The sequence below is a fragment of the Lagenorhynchus albirostris genome, chromosome 15, assembly GCF_949774975.1.
Source record: "Lagenorhynchus albirostris chromosome 15, mLagAlb1.1, whole genome shotgun sequence".
Lineage (NCBI taxonomy): Eukaryota > Metazoa > Chordata > Mammalia > Artiodactyla > Delphinidae > Lagenorhynchus > Lagenorhynchus albirostris.
The window spans coordinates 17,982,247-17,996,722 of record NC_083109.1 but is presented as its reverse complement, the minus strand read 5'-3'; the positions used below and the strand labels follow the sequence as shown (position 1 = coordinate 17,996,722).

Genomic DNA, 14,476 nt, shown 5'->3' with positions numbered 1-14,476 from the left:
TCACTTATTAAGACAGCATCTAGCAGAGACTTTGGCCTGTCTGCACAATCTACTTCCTAGAGAGAGGGAGAAGGTGGGCAGAGAACTGGATTCTAGCTGTGTGACCTTGAGCAAGCCTCTTAACCTCCACCCCTGGCCTCTTATCCTTAAAGGCTCTCAGAATGCATTCTGATGATAAGAACCTGGTAGAAACGGGTACTGTTATTAGTGCTGGTGTTGCAGAGATTCACTTGCATTTAAAGCAATTTCCTTTGTTGCCTATAAAATACCAAAGTGCATCTTGGCTCTGACCGCAGTCACATCCTCCCTCAACTTTGGATTGTCTATCCAGGAAAATGCCTTTTGCCGGAGGTCAGCACTCAGGCAATGAATGCCAGATATGGCAACTTGGGCCAGCAGACCCCTCGTGGCCATGGCTGTCAGGCCTGCCCCATCCACTCAGCCAGAGTCAAAGTCGAGGAGGAATGGAAGGAACCAACTCAGTTTGGTTCCGCATGCGCTGCTCGAGTCCCCACTGTGTGCTGCGTGCAAGGTGGTGTCTTTCCAGTGGGTGAGGAGGGACAGGACCAACAGCCCTGGCCTGGGAGTCATTCGGGTCTGGTTTCTAGCCTGCTTCTGCCACGGAGCAGATGCCCACACTCAAGCTGTGCAATCTCTGTAAACCTCAGCTTCCCTATCTGGAAAATGGGGGTGGTCACCTATCCTAGAGGGCTAGTGGGAGGTCTCAATAAACAGATTCATTTAAAACCACCCCTCACAGGGCCCACGAGTGACTCATTTAGAGCCCTGGGCTGTTGTCATTGCATTACCGTCGTTATTAAAGCCAGCAGGGCATGGTTGGGGAGGCACCGCCGATGCAGACTCCTGCTGTCCCCTCCCTCACATCCTGGAGAAGTATCATAACCTTGAGAGCCCCAGTTCACTCATCTGGAAATGGGTAGTAACGGCATTTACTTTGTGAGTTGTGATACTAGTTAAGGCAATGTTGGTACACTAGAGGTGATCAATAATTCTTAAGCCACCATCGGTCCTTCTTGCCTGACTACCATCGGCTGACTCTCACTCATTGGCTAAAGCAGCACTGTGTCACCTCCTCCAGGAAGGCTTCCCTGACCACGCCACTCCCACCTTGAGGCTTTGATTTTCCTTTACGTTCCCATGGCCCCTGCTCTTCGAGGGCCTCTCCTTATCTGACTCCCTCACCAGACTTGAGTCCCTTTTAAGGTCTGTGTTTCTGGCACACAGTGGAGTGTCTGCTGTGCGTGAGAAATGAATACTAGATGCATGAGGGAAAGGCTGAAGGCATGATGGGTGAATGCTGAGTGCTTTCTCCAGGTTGGAGACAGGCTGCTCAGAACTGGCCATCTCCTTGTGAATTTTCTTGTTAACCAGAGTCCAGGCGGAGAACCATTCCAGGTGTTTCAGACGGAGGGAATTCAGTACAGGGAGCCGGTTATACAGGTGATGGAGGAGCTAAGTTGCAAAACGGAACAGTGAGGCCACCCAGAGATCAGCAATGGCAAGAGGATGTGGTCACCCCTAGAACCAGCAGATAACGGGAGACAGAGAAGTCGCCAGAGCCCAGGAGCTGGGGCCACCTTGTCGAGGCTGGATCACTCTGGTGGCCCTGCTTGATGCAGCCGCTGCTGGAGCTGCCACCCCAGGGGACAAGAGAGGCAGATAAATACGATGGCGTCTCCCTTCCCATCACCTGCCAATCTCCCATCGCACCTTCCTTAAAGGGTCAGCTCGCTCTCCTCCCTGCACACACACACACACACACACACACACACACAGATGCACATGCACACACGCACATACACACACCATACACACACAAACACACGCACACACACACAGACACGTGCGCACACACACGCACACACAGACGCACATGCACACACGCACACACACCACACACACGCACATGCACACAAGCACGCACACACAGACGCACACGCACATGCACACATGAACATACGCACACACAAACATGCACACGCACACAAAAGCACGCAATGCACACACGCAAACATGCACACACATGCACACACATAGAAACATGCACATGCACACAAACGCACACACATGCACATACGCACGTGCACACACATGCACATGCACACAATGCACACACAAACATGCGCACAGACACACACGCATACCAGCAACACAAAGCAGAACAGGGAAGGGCAAGGAATAGATCTGAGGGCAAACAGGCAAATGCCTAACACAAGGCTCAATACACAACGGGGAATTCTAAAGCATGCCACAGTGCCTTATAGCTTGTCTATAAAAACACTTGGGAGTCAGAGGCACCAGGGTGGATCTCTGAGCCTTTCGTCAAGGTTCTTGGACTCCTAGCTGAGGTCCTCAGAAGCCTGGCCTGCATCGGTCATTCTGGGATGTCTCTCTGGTCCCAGTGACCATGCTTCCCTTTTACAAACTCTCTTACTTCCGTGTATGCCCATCTTGGCTCCTGTTGTATTTAGTTCCTTCCTCCATATTCTCTGGAACACTGAAGCAGCCCCCTTTCCTAATTGGGGGTCTTATTCCCAGACCCTCTTCCCTCTCATCGATCTTACCCTGGGTAATAGATAAATCATCCCAAAGCTCAGCTCTGAACCGGTCACCTCCTTGATCAAAAACTTTCCAGAGCTTTCTCTTGCCTACAAAATAAAGTCTGACTTCCAACGTTTGATCACAAAGCATCAGTGATCTAGCTCCAACCTTATTTTCCACTATTCCCATTATAGAGTCTCTGCTCCCCTCGAACTGAGCTGCTACTTACCCTCTGCTACATCTCAGCTTGTGCTTTTCTTTGGCAGAGGCCCATCTTCCCCCTCTTTGATTTTAAATTCTACCTGTGCTTGATGTTTCGGTTCACATCACACTTCGCATTCCTGATAGAAGAGTGACTTTTTCCCTCCCACCTCTGAATCCCTGTAGCATTTTATCTGAACTCATGACACTCACCACTTTCTAGTTTGCCCTGGAATCATTGATGTGCACAGCTTATCTTCCTGCTAAGGTTTTAGAGGGTAGAGACCATGGCATTTTTAGCTTTATGGTTCCTATAGCATCCAACATACTGTAGGTATTCTGAAATTTTTGTTGCATAAATGGCTGTACCTTCAAATAAATGAATGAATGGGTAAACGGACATACATACAGAAGAATGAATGGGTGAATGAACAAGACTGGCGATCCTGGGTTCCCACAGAGCAGGCGACTCCAGCCAGCCTGAAAGTGGATGCAGCTTTAGATGGCTAATCAGCTCGGGTTACACTAGTTACAGGAGGAGCCAGACCCTCTGGACCTGTTCTAGGAGGGCCACTGTCTGGGGGAGCGGCTGGGGACACATCCACAGATCTTGAGCCCACTGTAGCCAACCCCAGAACCCAGCTGCCCAGCCCCATGGAGAGCCTCACATCAATGTAGTTGGCGTTGATGTAGTCGGAGTGTGGGTCTCCATCCAGCACCAGCAGCCTCACTCGAGAATGGTCATCTGCAGAGAGAGAGCAGAAGACAAGGGGATGGGCGATGAGAAGGCTTCGGGTGAGCTCTGCCCTGCTTTAGAGCCACCATTTACTAATCATCATGTACCAGGCACCGTGCTACTGACAGACACGCTCTCATTTAACCCCTAGCCTCACCCTCAGTTATTATCCCCATTTACGGATGAGGAAATTGAGGCTTAGGGAGATTACTGTGCCTTAAAAAAGGGCCTGTATATGCTTCTTCTCTTTTTTTCCACCTGCCCTTCTGATTCTGGTTTTGTCATTACCTACAGGGGAGAGTGACCTGCTTCTTTAAATCTTAGTGATTTTGGCATTAAAATGGGGATGGAAATGCCTTCTCCAGAGGACAACACAGGAAAGACCATATGAGAACACTCGGGAAGCGAGAAATGCGAGAGATGCGAGAGATGCGAGAGATGCGAGAGATGCGAGACCCGAATCAGCGTGCCCCATTTCATGCCTGCCTAAAACTGGCATATTTACCTATTTTCCACAAGTGCACAAATGCTTGCCTTTTGCCTCTTGGAATATTGCTGCAAATAGACCGTCGGCCACATATCGTTATCAATATTATCATGCAAGTGAAGCCGACTAAATCATTAGATTAAAAGAGGTCATCAATAACTAACAATTGTGTTACAGAGAATACCATTTCAGAAACGATCTAGGCACAAACAAGATTTGCGGGCTCTGGTCAATGGCACGCTTACTTCAAATAACACCAAATTAAAATGATTAAAAGAAAAACCCATTACAGCAGAAGAATCAGGCTAATCCTTTACAGTCAATTAAAGTGAGCTCCGATATGCTAGAGGACACGCAAACAGAACACCTGGGCTGGGTCTGGTGGGGGCAGGGACTCAGCTTTTTGTCCCCATCACTATGCACGTATCACCACGTGTTGCTGCATCCACTGGCCGGGCCACCTTACTCTAGGTCAGGGCTAGGGCTCCCCATAAGTGGACTGGAGAACTCTGGGCACCCCCAAGGGTTTCTGGGGATCAAGGAAGTCGGGTCACCAAATCCCATTAGCTTTTTCCAGAACTTGGCAGTTTACAAGGCCACCTGTTACTACTACCTGGAACCCCCATGAACAGGGACATTAGGTGTTTGCTCCTTGTTCCAGCCTCCGCATGCACCTGTGACAGGTACTCAGTAAGTACTTGGTGAGTATATGAATGGATTATCTCATTGGACTCTCACAGTGACCCTGGGAGAGAAGTAAGATGGATGCTGTTAACCTTCGTTACAAATGAGGAAACTGAGGCTCCCAAGGATTGACTGGCCACACGGCCAGTGGATGGTGGAGCTTGGAAGAGTGGGGTTCTCTTAACTCTGAGCTCAGACACTCCTGATTCCCCAGAGGGGTCTAAGCAGGATAGTAGAAAGTACTTCAAGGGTACACAGCAGAGGGAATTAATGACAGAGAAGTGGTTACCTGGGTGATGGAAGGGTTGAGAGGGTACAGGGAGGAGGGAGAAGTAACTCAGAGATAAACATCAACAAGGAGACACTGCCTCCCCAGGGTCGGTGGGACAGAGGGAGGAAGCCAGGGCACCAGAGCCCAGGGGTGGGGGCCACCTGTGGAAGCTGGAGCTGCAGTGGGCCTCTCTGGTGGGAGCTGGAGAAAAGGAGGAGACTCCCTCACTGTTCAAGAAGGTGCCTCTGATTGGGACAGAGAGGGAGAAATACCCCGGCTTCTTCCTTTCTCCCACCTTCCAATCTCCCACCAGCACACGTCATTGGCCAAGCAGCAGCCAGCCGACAAGAGAGGCTGAGAAATGCAACCTGCAAGGGTCAGATCCCTACGATGGGAAGTTGAGCGGGAGAAGGCAAGGAATGGGACCAAGCATGGACGAGCAGGCCAGGGCTGGACAGGACACCACCCCACCTCCATTCATTCATTAACTAATCAATCAATTCAAAAAGAGTTAAGTGAGCATCTGCCATGCGTCAGGCACTGTGCTAGATACTGAGCTACACTGGATGCCATGTTTCTCACTCATCGTGGGGAAGAGATTCCGTGGAATCAACCAGAGGGAGTGGGGGGGGAAGGTCTAAGTGATCCCTTTCGGTGGGTGGCGGAGTGGGGTGTGAAGTGGGGAAGGAGTTTGAAGCTAATCCTTATGGAGTTGATGGTAGATACCAGAGGCTTCACATACATTATCTCACTCAATCATTTATTCCTCCAAATTGCTCCACAGATTATTATACTAATGATGTAGTATTTTTATTCTTCCCATTTCACAGATGAAGAAACTGGGGCTCAGAGAGATTAAGCAAGTTTCCAACATTACACAGCCTACAAGTGGCTGGGATTCTATCTTAGGACTGTCTGACCCTGAATCCCTGCTCTGTTCACACGATGTGCTGTCCCTGGACTTCTAGCATCTCGCAGGTACTGCAGTCTGTGCAAGTGTCTGGTTCCCAGCTCCTGCAGTGGGACGTCCTGGGGCACATCCACCCAGCAGGGGTTCAGACAAGACCCAGAAGCTGACTCTGAGCTCAGACTGTTAAGCCTTGTTACCAGCGGTTACCAAAACTGTAAGGCTCAAAAAAGTGAAAAATGTGTAATGTGTTTTCACTCATTGGTCTCACTAATGACTCATCGATTCAAAAAATCTCCTTTATTTATTGAATTATGCCTGCCCTTGAAGTCTAAAGCACTGGAAACAGATATTCTGGTGTAAAACGTTGAAAGGGAATTTTCATTAATATAAAACGAAATTGGAAGTCTGAAAGCAAATATGATTAACAAGAAAAAGAAACAAACTTATTTCTTTTAGTTAAATATTCTTAAAGATGAGAGGTGCCTCTAACCACTAGATGATGGCGTTTGTCAATATCACCTTTATTCATTTATTAAGAACAAATTCACTGAGCACCTACTACACACAGGCTTGTTGAAGGGACTTGGAAAATATTTTCCAAGTGCTCAAGGAGTTTGTCAATGTAGTGGGGGAGACAGACTTACAGAGAAGTGAAATTTCAAGGTCTAGAAAGTGGGGACTAGAGGGCTTTGCGAAGTGATATGTGAATGAGGAATTGAAAGTAAGGCTTGACCAACGCACAATGAGGAAGGGTCTTTCCGTCGGAGAGAACAGCAAGAGAGCAGAGGTCCTGGAAAAGCAAGCATACTGGCGACCTGCAAACAGTTTCTTGTCTTGTGAACATGGAATGGGAGGCAATTAGCAGTGGGAGAAGAGGCAGAGGAGGTAGGTGGGGGTTAGATTGAAGAGGGCTTTCTATGCCCTATCCAGGTACTTAGATGCAAGTCACCATGCCGGGCTCTGCAGAGCATCCCAACAGAGACTATCTTCTGAGACTGAAAGGGTACTTTAGTACAAAATGATCAAGATTTATTCCCACATGGGCTAACCTGTGGCAAGTAGGACAGCAGACGTGGTGATGGGAGGTCTGAAGTTCTGGGTCAGATCTGGGTTCAGATCTTAGCTCCATCACTTAGCAAGTCAGTTGATCTCTCTAAGCCTTGGTTTTCTTAGGAAAATGCTATATGGCTCAATACTATATAGCTCACAGAACGTTGGGAGGATTAAGTGAGAAAATGCAGGCATGAAAAGTGTGAGGATGTTAAGAGAATGAAAAGATGAGCCACAGATTGGGAGAAAACGTTTGAAAAAGGCTACCCGATAAAGGAGTTGGATCCACAAGTATACAAAGACCTCTTAAAACTCAACAATAAGTAAACAACCCAATTAAAAAATGGGCAAATGATCTGAATGGACACCTCACGAAAAAAGATATATGGATGGCAAATAAGCATATGAAAAGATGTTCAGTATCATATGTCATTAGGAACTGCAAATTAAAACAACAAAAAGATACCTCTACTCACCTACTAGAATGGCCAAAATCCAGAACCCTGACAACACCAAATGCTGGCGAGGATGCAGAGCAACAGGAATTCTCACTTATTGCTGATGGGAAAGCAAAATGGTAGAGCCACTTTGGAAGGCAGTTTGGAAATTTCTTCCAAAACTAAACACACTCTTATCATATGATCCAGCAATTACTGTCTGGTATTTACCCAGATGAGCTGAAACTTACATCCACACAAAAACCTGCACATGAATGTTTATAGCAGGTTTATTCATAATTGCCAAAACTTAAGAAAAACCAAGATGTCCTTCAATAGGTGAATGGACAAACAAGTCATGGTACATCCACGTCTTTGGTAATATACAGAAATGAGTTCCCAAACCAGGAAAGGACACGGAGGAAACATAAACACATACTGCTAAGTGAAAAAACCCAGCCTGAAAGGCTTCACAGTATATAATTCCAACTCTATGACATTTTGGAGAAGGCAAAACTATGGAGGCAGTAAGAAGATCCGTGATTGCCAGGGACTTGGGGGGAGGGATGACTAGGTAGAGCACAGGGAACTTTTAGGGCAGTGAAACTTCTGTATAATACTGTAATTGCGGATATGTGTCACTGTACATTTTTTAAATCCTACAGAACTGCACAACACAGAGTGGACTCGAAGGTAAACTATGGACTTTAGCTAGTAATAATGGATCACAAAGCACAGGGAGATCAGCTCGGTGCTTTGTGACCAGCTAGAAGGGTGGGATAGGGAGGGTGGGAGGAAGGGAGATGCAAGAGGGAAGAGATATGGGGATATATGTATATGTGTAACTGATTCACTTTGTTATAAAGCAGAAAGTAACACACCATTGTAAAGCAATTATACTACAATAAAAATGTTGAGGAAAAAAACTAAACACACACACACACAAAAAGAAGAAGATGTGGTGTATATATATGTGATGGAATATTACTCAGCCATAAAAAAGAATGAAATTTTGCCATTTGCAACAACATAGATGGACTTGGAAGGTATTATGCTTAGTGAAATAAGTCAGACAGAGAAAGACAAATACTGTATGATATCACTTATATGTGGAATCTAAAAAATACAACAAACTAGTGATTATAACAAAAAGGAAGCAGACTCACAGATATAGAGAACAAACTAGTGGTTATCAGTGGGGAAAGGGAAAGGGGAGAGTCATTATAGGGGTAAGGGATTAAGCGGTACAAACTGTCATGTATAAAATAAGCTACAAGGATATAATGTACAACACAGGGAAAATAACCAATATTTTATAACAACCATAAATGGAGTATAACCTTTAAAAACTGAATCATTATATTGTACACTTGTAACATATAATATTGTACATCAACTAAACTTCAATAAAAAAATGAGATACTATCTTATAAAAAAAAGGATCAATATTGGTTCACCAATTGTAACAAACGTATCACACTGATGCGACATGTTTATAACAGGGGAAACTGAAGGCGGATGGGAGGTAGGAGTAAATAGGAACTCTCTGGACATTCCGCTCAATTTTTCTGAAACTAAAACTGCTCTTAAAAAAAGTGTGAGCACAGTGCCTGGTATGCAGCAGGTGCTTAATAAATGGTGATTCTGGGCTGGATGTGAGGCAGGCAGTGAGCTGATGGCGGAGACGGTTAGAAACTTAGTGCTTCCCATTTGCCCTTCTGTACAAAATGTAAAGCCATCTTTCTACAGAGGCAAAGAGTTCCTGTGTATATTCACGAAAGGGCAGAATTCAGCTACAGGTCCACCAGAAAGGCATTGCAAGGAGTAGGACTGCCTTCATGGTTTATTTATTCCTTCTGGGAGACGCTAATATTATTCTGTGTCCCCTTCTCCTTCTAACATTATATAATTAGAAGGATAAAAAAAACTGTTTATCCACATGCACATGGAGAAAGATGGGGCAGTGGGCGATGTAAAGGAGTTTATACAAAGTAATTTACAAGCAGCCCAGAAAATTCATTATGCTCTATCTACATTTTGCAAGCTTGAGAAACAGCTAATCTGGTATTCCTTGTTTGATATTCAAGACGAGTGAAGAAGTCACATAGAGGAGAAACAAACTCCTCAATGGTGAGGTAAGAGGAGGTGCAGGAGCCTGGCTTCACCCGGCTCTCAGCTGAGGTAGGAGGTGGGCCAGCACTGGCTTGCACGGAGGAGGAGAGAACCAGTGGCCACTGGTAGAGAGAAGGCATAACTGCAAAGACACGGAGACCCAAAGAGCTCCCTGGAACGCAACTCAAGGGGAACAGAAACATTGCCCCTCTAGAATCAATCTGTTCCTTGTAGTTTTCGAAGAAAGCCCAGTGGTAGGTTGTAAAAGTTTAACAAAGAGCTCTCTGGAGGAAGAAATGGCCCTGATCTGTAACATCTGATTTCTGTGATATAAATACTCCCACCATGACTGATTTCAAGCTACCAACGCGGTATCAACTGGCTCACAAAATTCCTGAAAAATTTAACCATCATCTCTTGCAAGCTGGTATGAATCAGATGCAAGACATCACTGACAGAGAACAAAGCCTGACCAGACCCCACAATGCCTTGCATGATCTGGTTTGGGACCTATTTCCCAAGTCCAGCCTCATGCCCCCCTCCCCACATATGACTGAAAACCGTGCCCTTCTTTCTGTTGCTCAAATGCATCATGTCTGCTCTGACCACAGGGCCTTTGCACATGAAAGGAACGCCCTCAACCCCATAAGGCTGGCAACATCTCATTCTTCAGCTCAATCTTCTTCCCTCAGGAAGCCTTCTATGATCTCTCCACCCCAGGCTCTCATAGCTCCCTGTACTTGTCTTCAGAGCTCTTAGAGCAGTTTTATTTCTGCGACGATCTGACTAACCCATGGCTCTCCTTCGCGCCCTCTTTAAGAACGGGCACCCTATTTACTGAACTCCTCTACAGTGTATGGCACATAGTAAGTGCTCAATAATTATCTGTTCAATATATGAATTCGTATTTGTGTCTGAAAGGCTGAGAACCAGAAAGGAGCCAGTCCCTTGCTTTTAGCCATACAATTGATTTTAGGTAACCTGGCTTGGGACCCAAGCTCTTTCCTCTACACAAGGCTGGCATAGTGTGCCTGGATCCTGTGCTCAAATTCTTCCTCGCCTCATAGCTGACCCCTCACCCCACCTGCAGACCCAAGACTGGCAGACAATCATTGCCTTTGGCACGAGAGAGGGAGGGCTTGGGAAGGCTCTGAAAGCAGACCTGAGGTCTGTCACTAACTCTATCACCCGGAGCAGATGATGTACCTTCCCGAGCCTCAGTTTACCCAATGACAACATCAAAATCCTCTCCACCTTTGCACACTTGTTGCAAGGATGAAAAGCAGTTAGATATGAAGGCACCTGGTGTATTGTAAGAAATCAATACAAATGTGTAAATTCAGTTTTATTGTAATTCTAGACCAGTGGTTTTCAAAATATAGTTCCTTGGCCAATAGCATCAATGACATCTGGGAACTTGTTAGAAATGCAGATACTGGAGTCCCAGCCCAGACCCACTGAATCTGAAACTCTGGGGTGGAGCCCAGCAATCTGTATTTTAACAAGCCCTCCAGGAGATTCCGATGCACACTCAGGTTTCAATGTACAGACCATTTGATGTTCAGTTATTTAGCACAGGGGGTGCCTTGGCTATTCAATTTGTCTTGGGAAAGACCAAAGGTTTTTACTGGAATTAGGCCATGAGACTAGAGACTCACCTGTGCTGGGTGTAAGGAACAGAAATTTATCTTTGCGGAGTGCATGAGATGCTCCAGGCACCATTCTAGAAGCCTGTGGATGCCATGCCATTTGATTCTCGTCATAACCCATTCTGTGGCTGAGAAAATCAAGGCTCCAAGCAGTTTAACAACTTAGAAGGTATAAGGCTGACGCTTCCTTGTAGAGTAGTGGGGTCCCTACCTCTCTGGGAACCCCAAGACGCACTGCCGCTACACCCCTCCATGCCGGTTCTGACTCTGACACTGTGTCCCATCCCACTGTGTGTCCTACCCCCCATCCCTGGCCATGGGAGAGGATTCAGTGTCCTCCCACGCACAGGTCTAACTCTCAAAGCAAACCACAGTTCCTCATCCCTCTTCCATCATCAGAGGTAACCCATTAAGTCAGTCTTCTCAAGTCACATCCACTTAGAGAATCACTTCAGAGAGGTGGGGCGGGGAAGACAATATCATTTGGATACAGGATGTGCTTTCCTCCTGTCTTCTGGGCACTGAGGAAGGTAAAGAAAAGGTGCAGTTTTTCAGAGAAAAGAGATCTGACTCATTACAATGAATTGTGGAGCTGAAAAATCATTTCCTAGAAGTACTGGAAATGTTAAGGTCATCATGTTGCACGAGTGGAGAGCGAGGATGCAGGTAATCCTGCCGAGACTGCCCAGGTACCCCACTGAAGCTAAAGGTCTCCTCATTCAATCTTGATTGAATTACCGTTACCAAGGTAGCAGGTGGCCTGGGGATGACAGAGAAACAGCCCGACATTCTGTGCGTCTCCTTGTGCTGCCAGTTCCCTGCTGACTGAGGATGGGCTGCTCCATTCTGCAGGGCCCCGTGAGGAGCTGCTCCAACAGATGAAAGTTTTGGGGCCATAGAGGGGACTTAAGCGTAGAGGCGCAGAGCACCGAGAGAAGTTAGGGGGACAGTGGCCCAGCTGATGAATTTGTGGATTCATCCTAAGCAGGATGTCCAGCCCACACCCCACTAAGGGGACTTTCTGAAGAAAGAGAGGAAGGTTTCTGATCCGGATTCCTTCCGAAGCAGAAACTGAGACAAGGACTGAAGTGCAAGGACTTGCTTTGGGAGATGATCCCGGGAAACACCGGAAGGGGAATGGGAAGTAAGAGGCAGAAAGGAAGGAAACCGGTAAGGGTTGTGTCATCAAGCTGGGGCTTACTTTCTTACTTTCTCCTGCTACTCCAGGAGAGAGTGTGAATACACACCTCCAAGTTATTCTGCCTCAGCGGGGAGGGACCTGGGGTACTTACACCCGCACCCCCATCCGCCACAGATTGAGAGCCGCTCCTGGGGACATTTCTCAGCAGTCCCGGCAAGCAGGCAGACAGGGCTCCAGTGACCGGAACAAGTCCTCTGACAAACAAGGCCACTGAAGGTTTCTGCACCAGGATCGCTCTGTAAGGCCCAGGCAGGAGCCACGCTCGGAGACGGCCAAGGAGAAGGGGGAGCTGGGAACACTGAACAAGGCACCCATTTTGACATCCAGTACGGCCTCCCCAGAAATCAGCAGAGAAACAGCTCTGAGAAGAAGTCCCTGAGCTTGATCTGAATCTGAGTTCCTCCCTGGAAGTGAAAACAGCCTCTCTGAAGAGTTCATCCTGATCTCCTGCTCTGAGGTCAGAGTCCTCAGCGCACGCTCCCCCAAGAGCACAGATATGTCTAGATGCAGAGGGACTCCTCGGTAGGGAGCTCGTGGCATCCAGGCAGCAAGAGCCCGGAGCTCTGGTCCTGGCTGTCCTACAGACTCTGCGTGACCGTGGGCAGGGCTCTACATCTCTGGACCATTGCTCCTTGCCTGTGAACTCAAAGAGACTAGACTTAGTGTCATCTAGGTTTAAAAGGCTATACAACCAGGTTCAGAGTCAATATTTATTCATCTTAATTTGCACTCTTTGCACTGAAAGGTGTGAACCTGAGTGTCAGAGAGATGAAGTGGCCTTGTTGAAGGTCATGCATGAGGTAAAGGGCAGAACTGAGACTAGCACCTGGGTCTGCTGGACCCCATGCCCAGTTCTCCAATGCACCTGAGCCCAGTGGCTTGTCTTCAATTAGGGGGTTAGAAGTCTCAGAAAATGAAAATGTCCTGGGTCTCTTGTTTGCCCTTCAGCCTTCCGCACCTGCCTCTCTAAACTGGAAGCTGATCCCTGTGGATAAGATCAGAGGTTTGTACGCTCAACCTTGCTAATCATCAGGGAAATGCCAATCAAAACCACAGTGTAATATCACCTCATACCTGTAAGAATGGCTATCATCAAAAAGACCACAAACAACAAATATTGGCAAGGATGTGGAGAAAGGGAACCCTTGTACCCTGTTGGTGGGAATATAAATTGGTGCAGCCACTGTGGAAAAACAGTATGGAGGTTCCCCAAAAAACTAAAATAGAACTACCAGATGATCCAGCAATTCCACTCCTGGGTATTTATCCAAAGAAAATGAAAACAGTAATTTGAAAAGATATACACACCCCAATGTTCATAGCAGCATTATTTACAATAGCCAAGATATGAAAGCAACCCAAGTGTCTGTCAAGAGATGAATAGATAAAGAAGATGTGGTATATATACACCAGGGAATATTATTCAGCTGTAAAAAAGAATGAAATTTTGCCATTTTCAATAGCATGGATGGACCTGGAGGGTATCATGCTTAGTGAAATAAGTCAGAGAAAGGCAAATACTATATATTATCACTGAGGAATCTAAAAAATAAGACAAATGATTACAACAAAACAGAAACAGACTTGCATAGAGAACAAACTAGTGGTTACCAGTGGGGAGAGGGAAGGGGGAGGGACAAGATAGGGGTAGGGGATTAAGAGGTACAAACTACTATGTATAAAATAAATAAGATACAAGGACATATTGTACAGCACAGAGAATATAGCCAGTATTTTATAATAACTTTAAATGGAGTATAATCCAAAAAAATTATTGAATCACTATGCTGTACACCTGAAACTTATGTAACATTGTAAATCAACTTTTCTTTAATAAAAAGAAATAAAAGATGAGAGGTTCGCAAACCTGAGAGTGTATCAGTGTCACTGGTGGGCTGTTTAGAACAGAGCTTGCTGGATGCCATCCCCAGAATGTCTGCTTTGACAGGTCTAGATGGGACCCCAAAATGAGCATTTCTAGCAAGTTCTCAGGTGTTGCTGCTCCAGGGACCACACTTTGAGAACCACTGGACTCTGTCTACAGATTCCCTTGTCCTCTGGCTCTGGCTGGGTTCAGCCACTGGAAAGCACTGGCAGAAGACTGGATTAAGTGGGGAGTGCTATCGAGGTACTTATTCCTTCAGCTCCCTTTTTTGGGGTCACCATGGGCTGGCTG

The 14,476-nt window shown here is 46.5% G+C and overlaps 1 protein-coding gene across 2 annotated transcripts in view; it reads right to left on the bottom strand.

Annotated features, from left to right (window-relative positions):
- The window catches only part of PTPRT (protein tyrosine phosphatase receptor type T), a 1,083,394-nt gene that overhangs the window by 49,758 nt on the left and 1,019,160 nt on the right, over positions 1-14,476 (bottom strand). For both annotated transcript variants that reach the window (XM_060122182.1, XM_060122183.1), the window contains one exon: positions 3,432-3,508. In XM_060122182.1, coding sequence (XP_059978165.1) covers positions 3,432-3,508 — 77 coding nt within the window. The remainder of the gene's footprint in view (positions 1-3,431; positions 3,509-14,476) is intronic.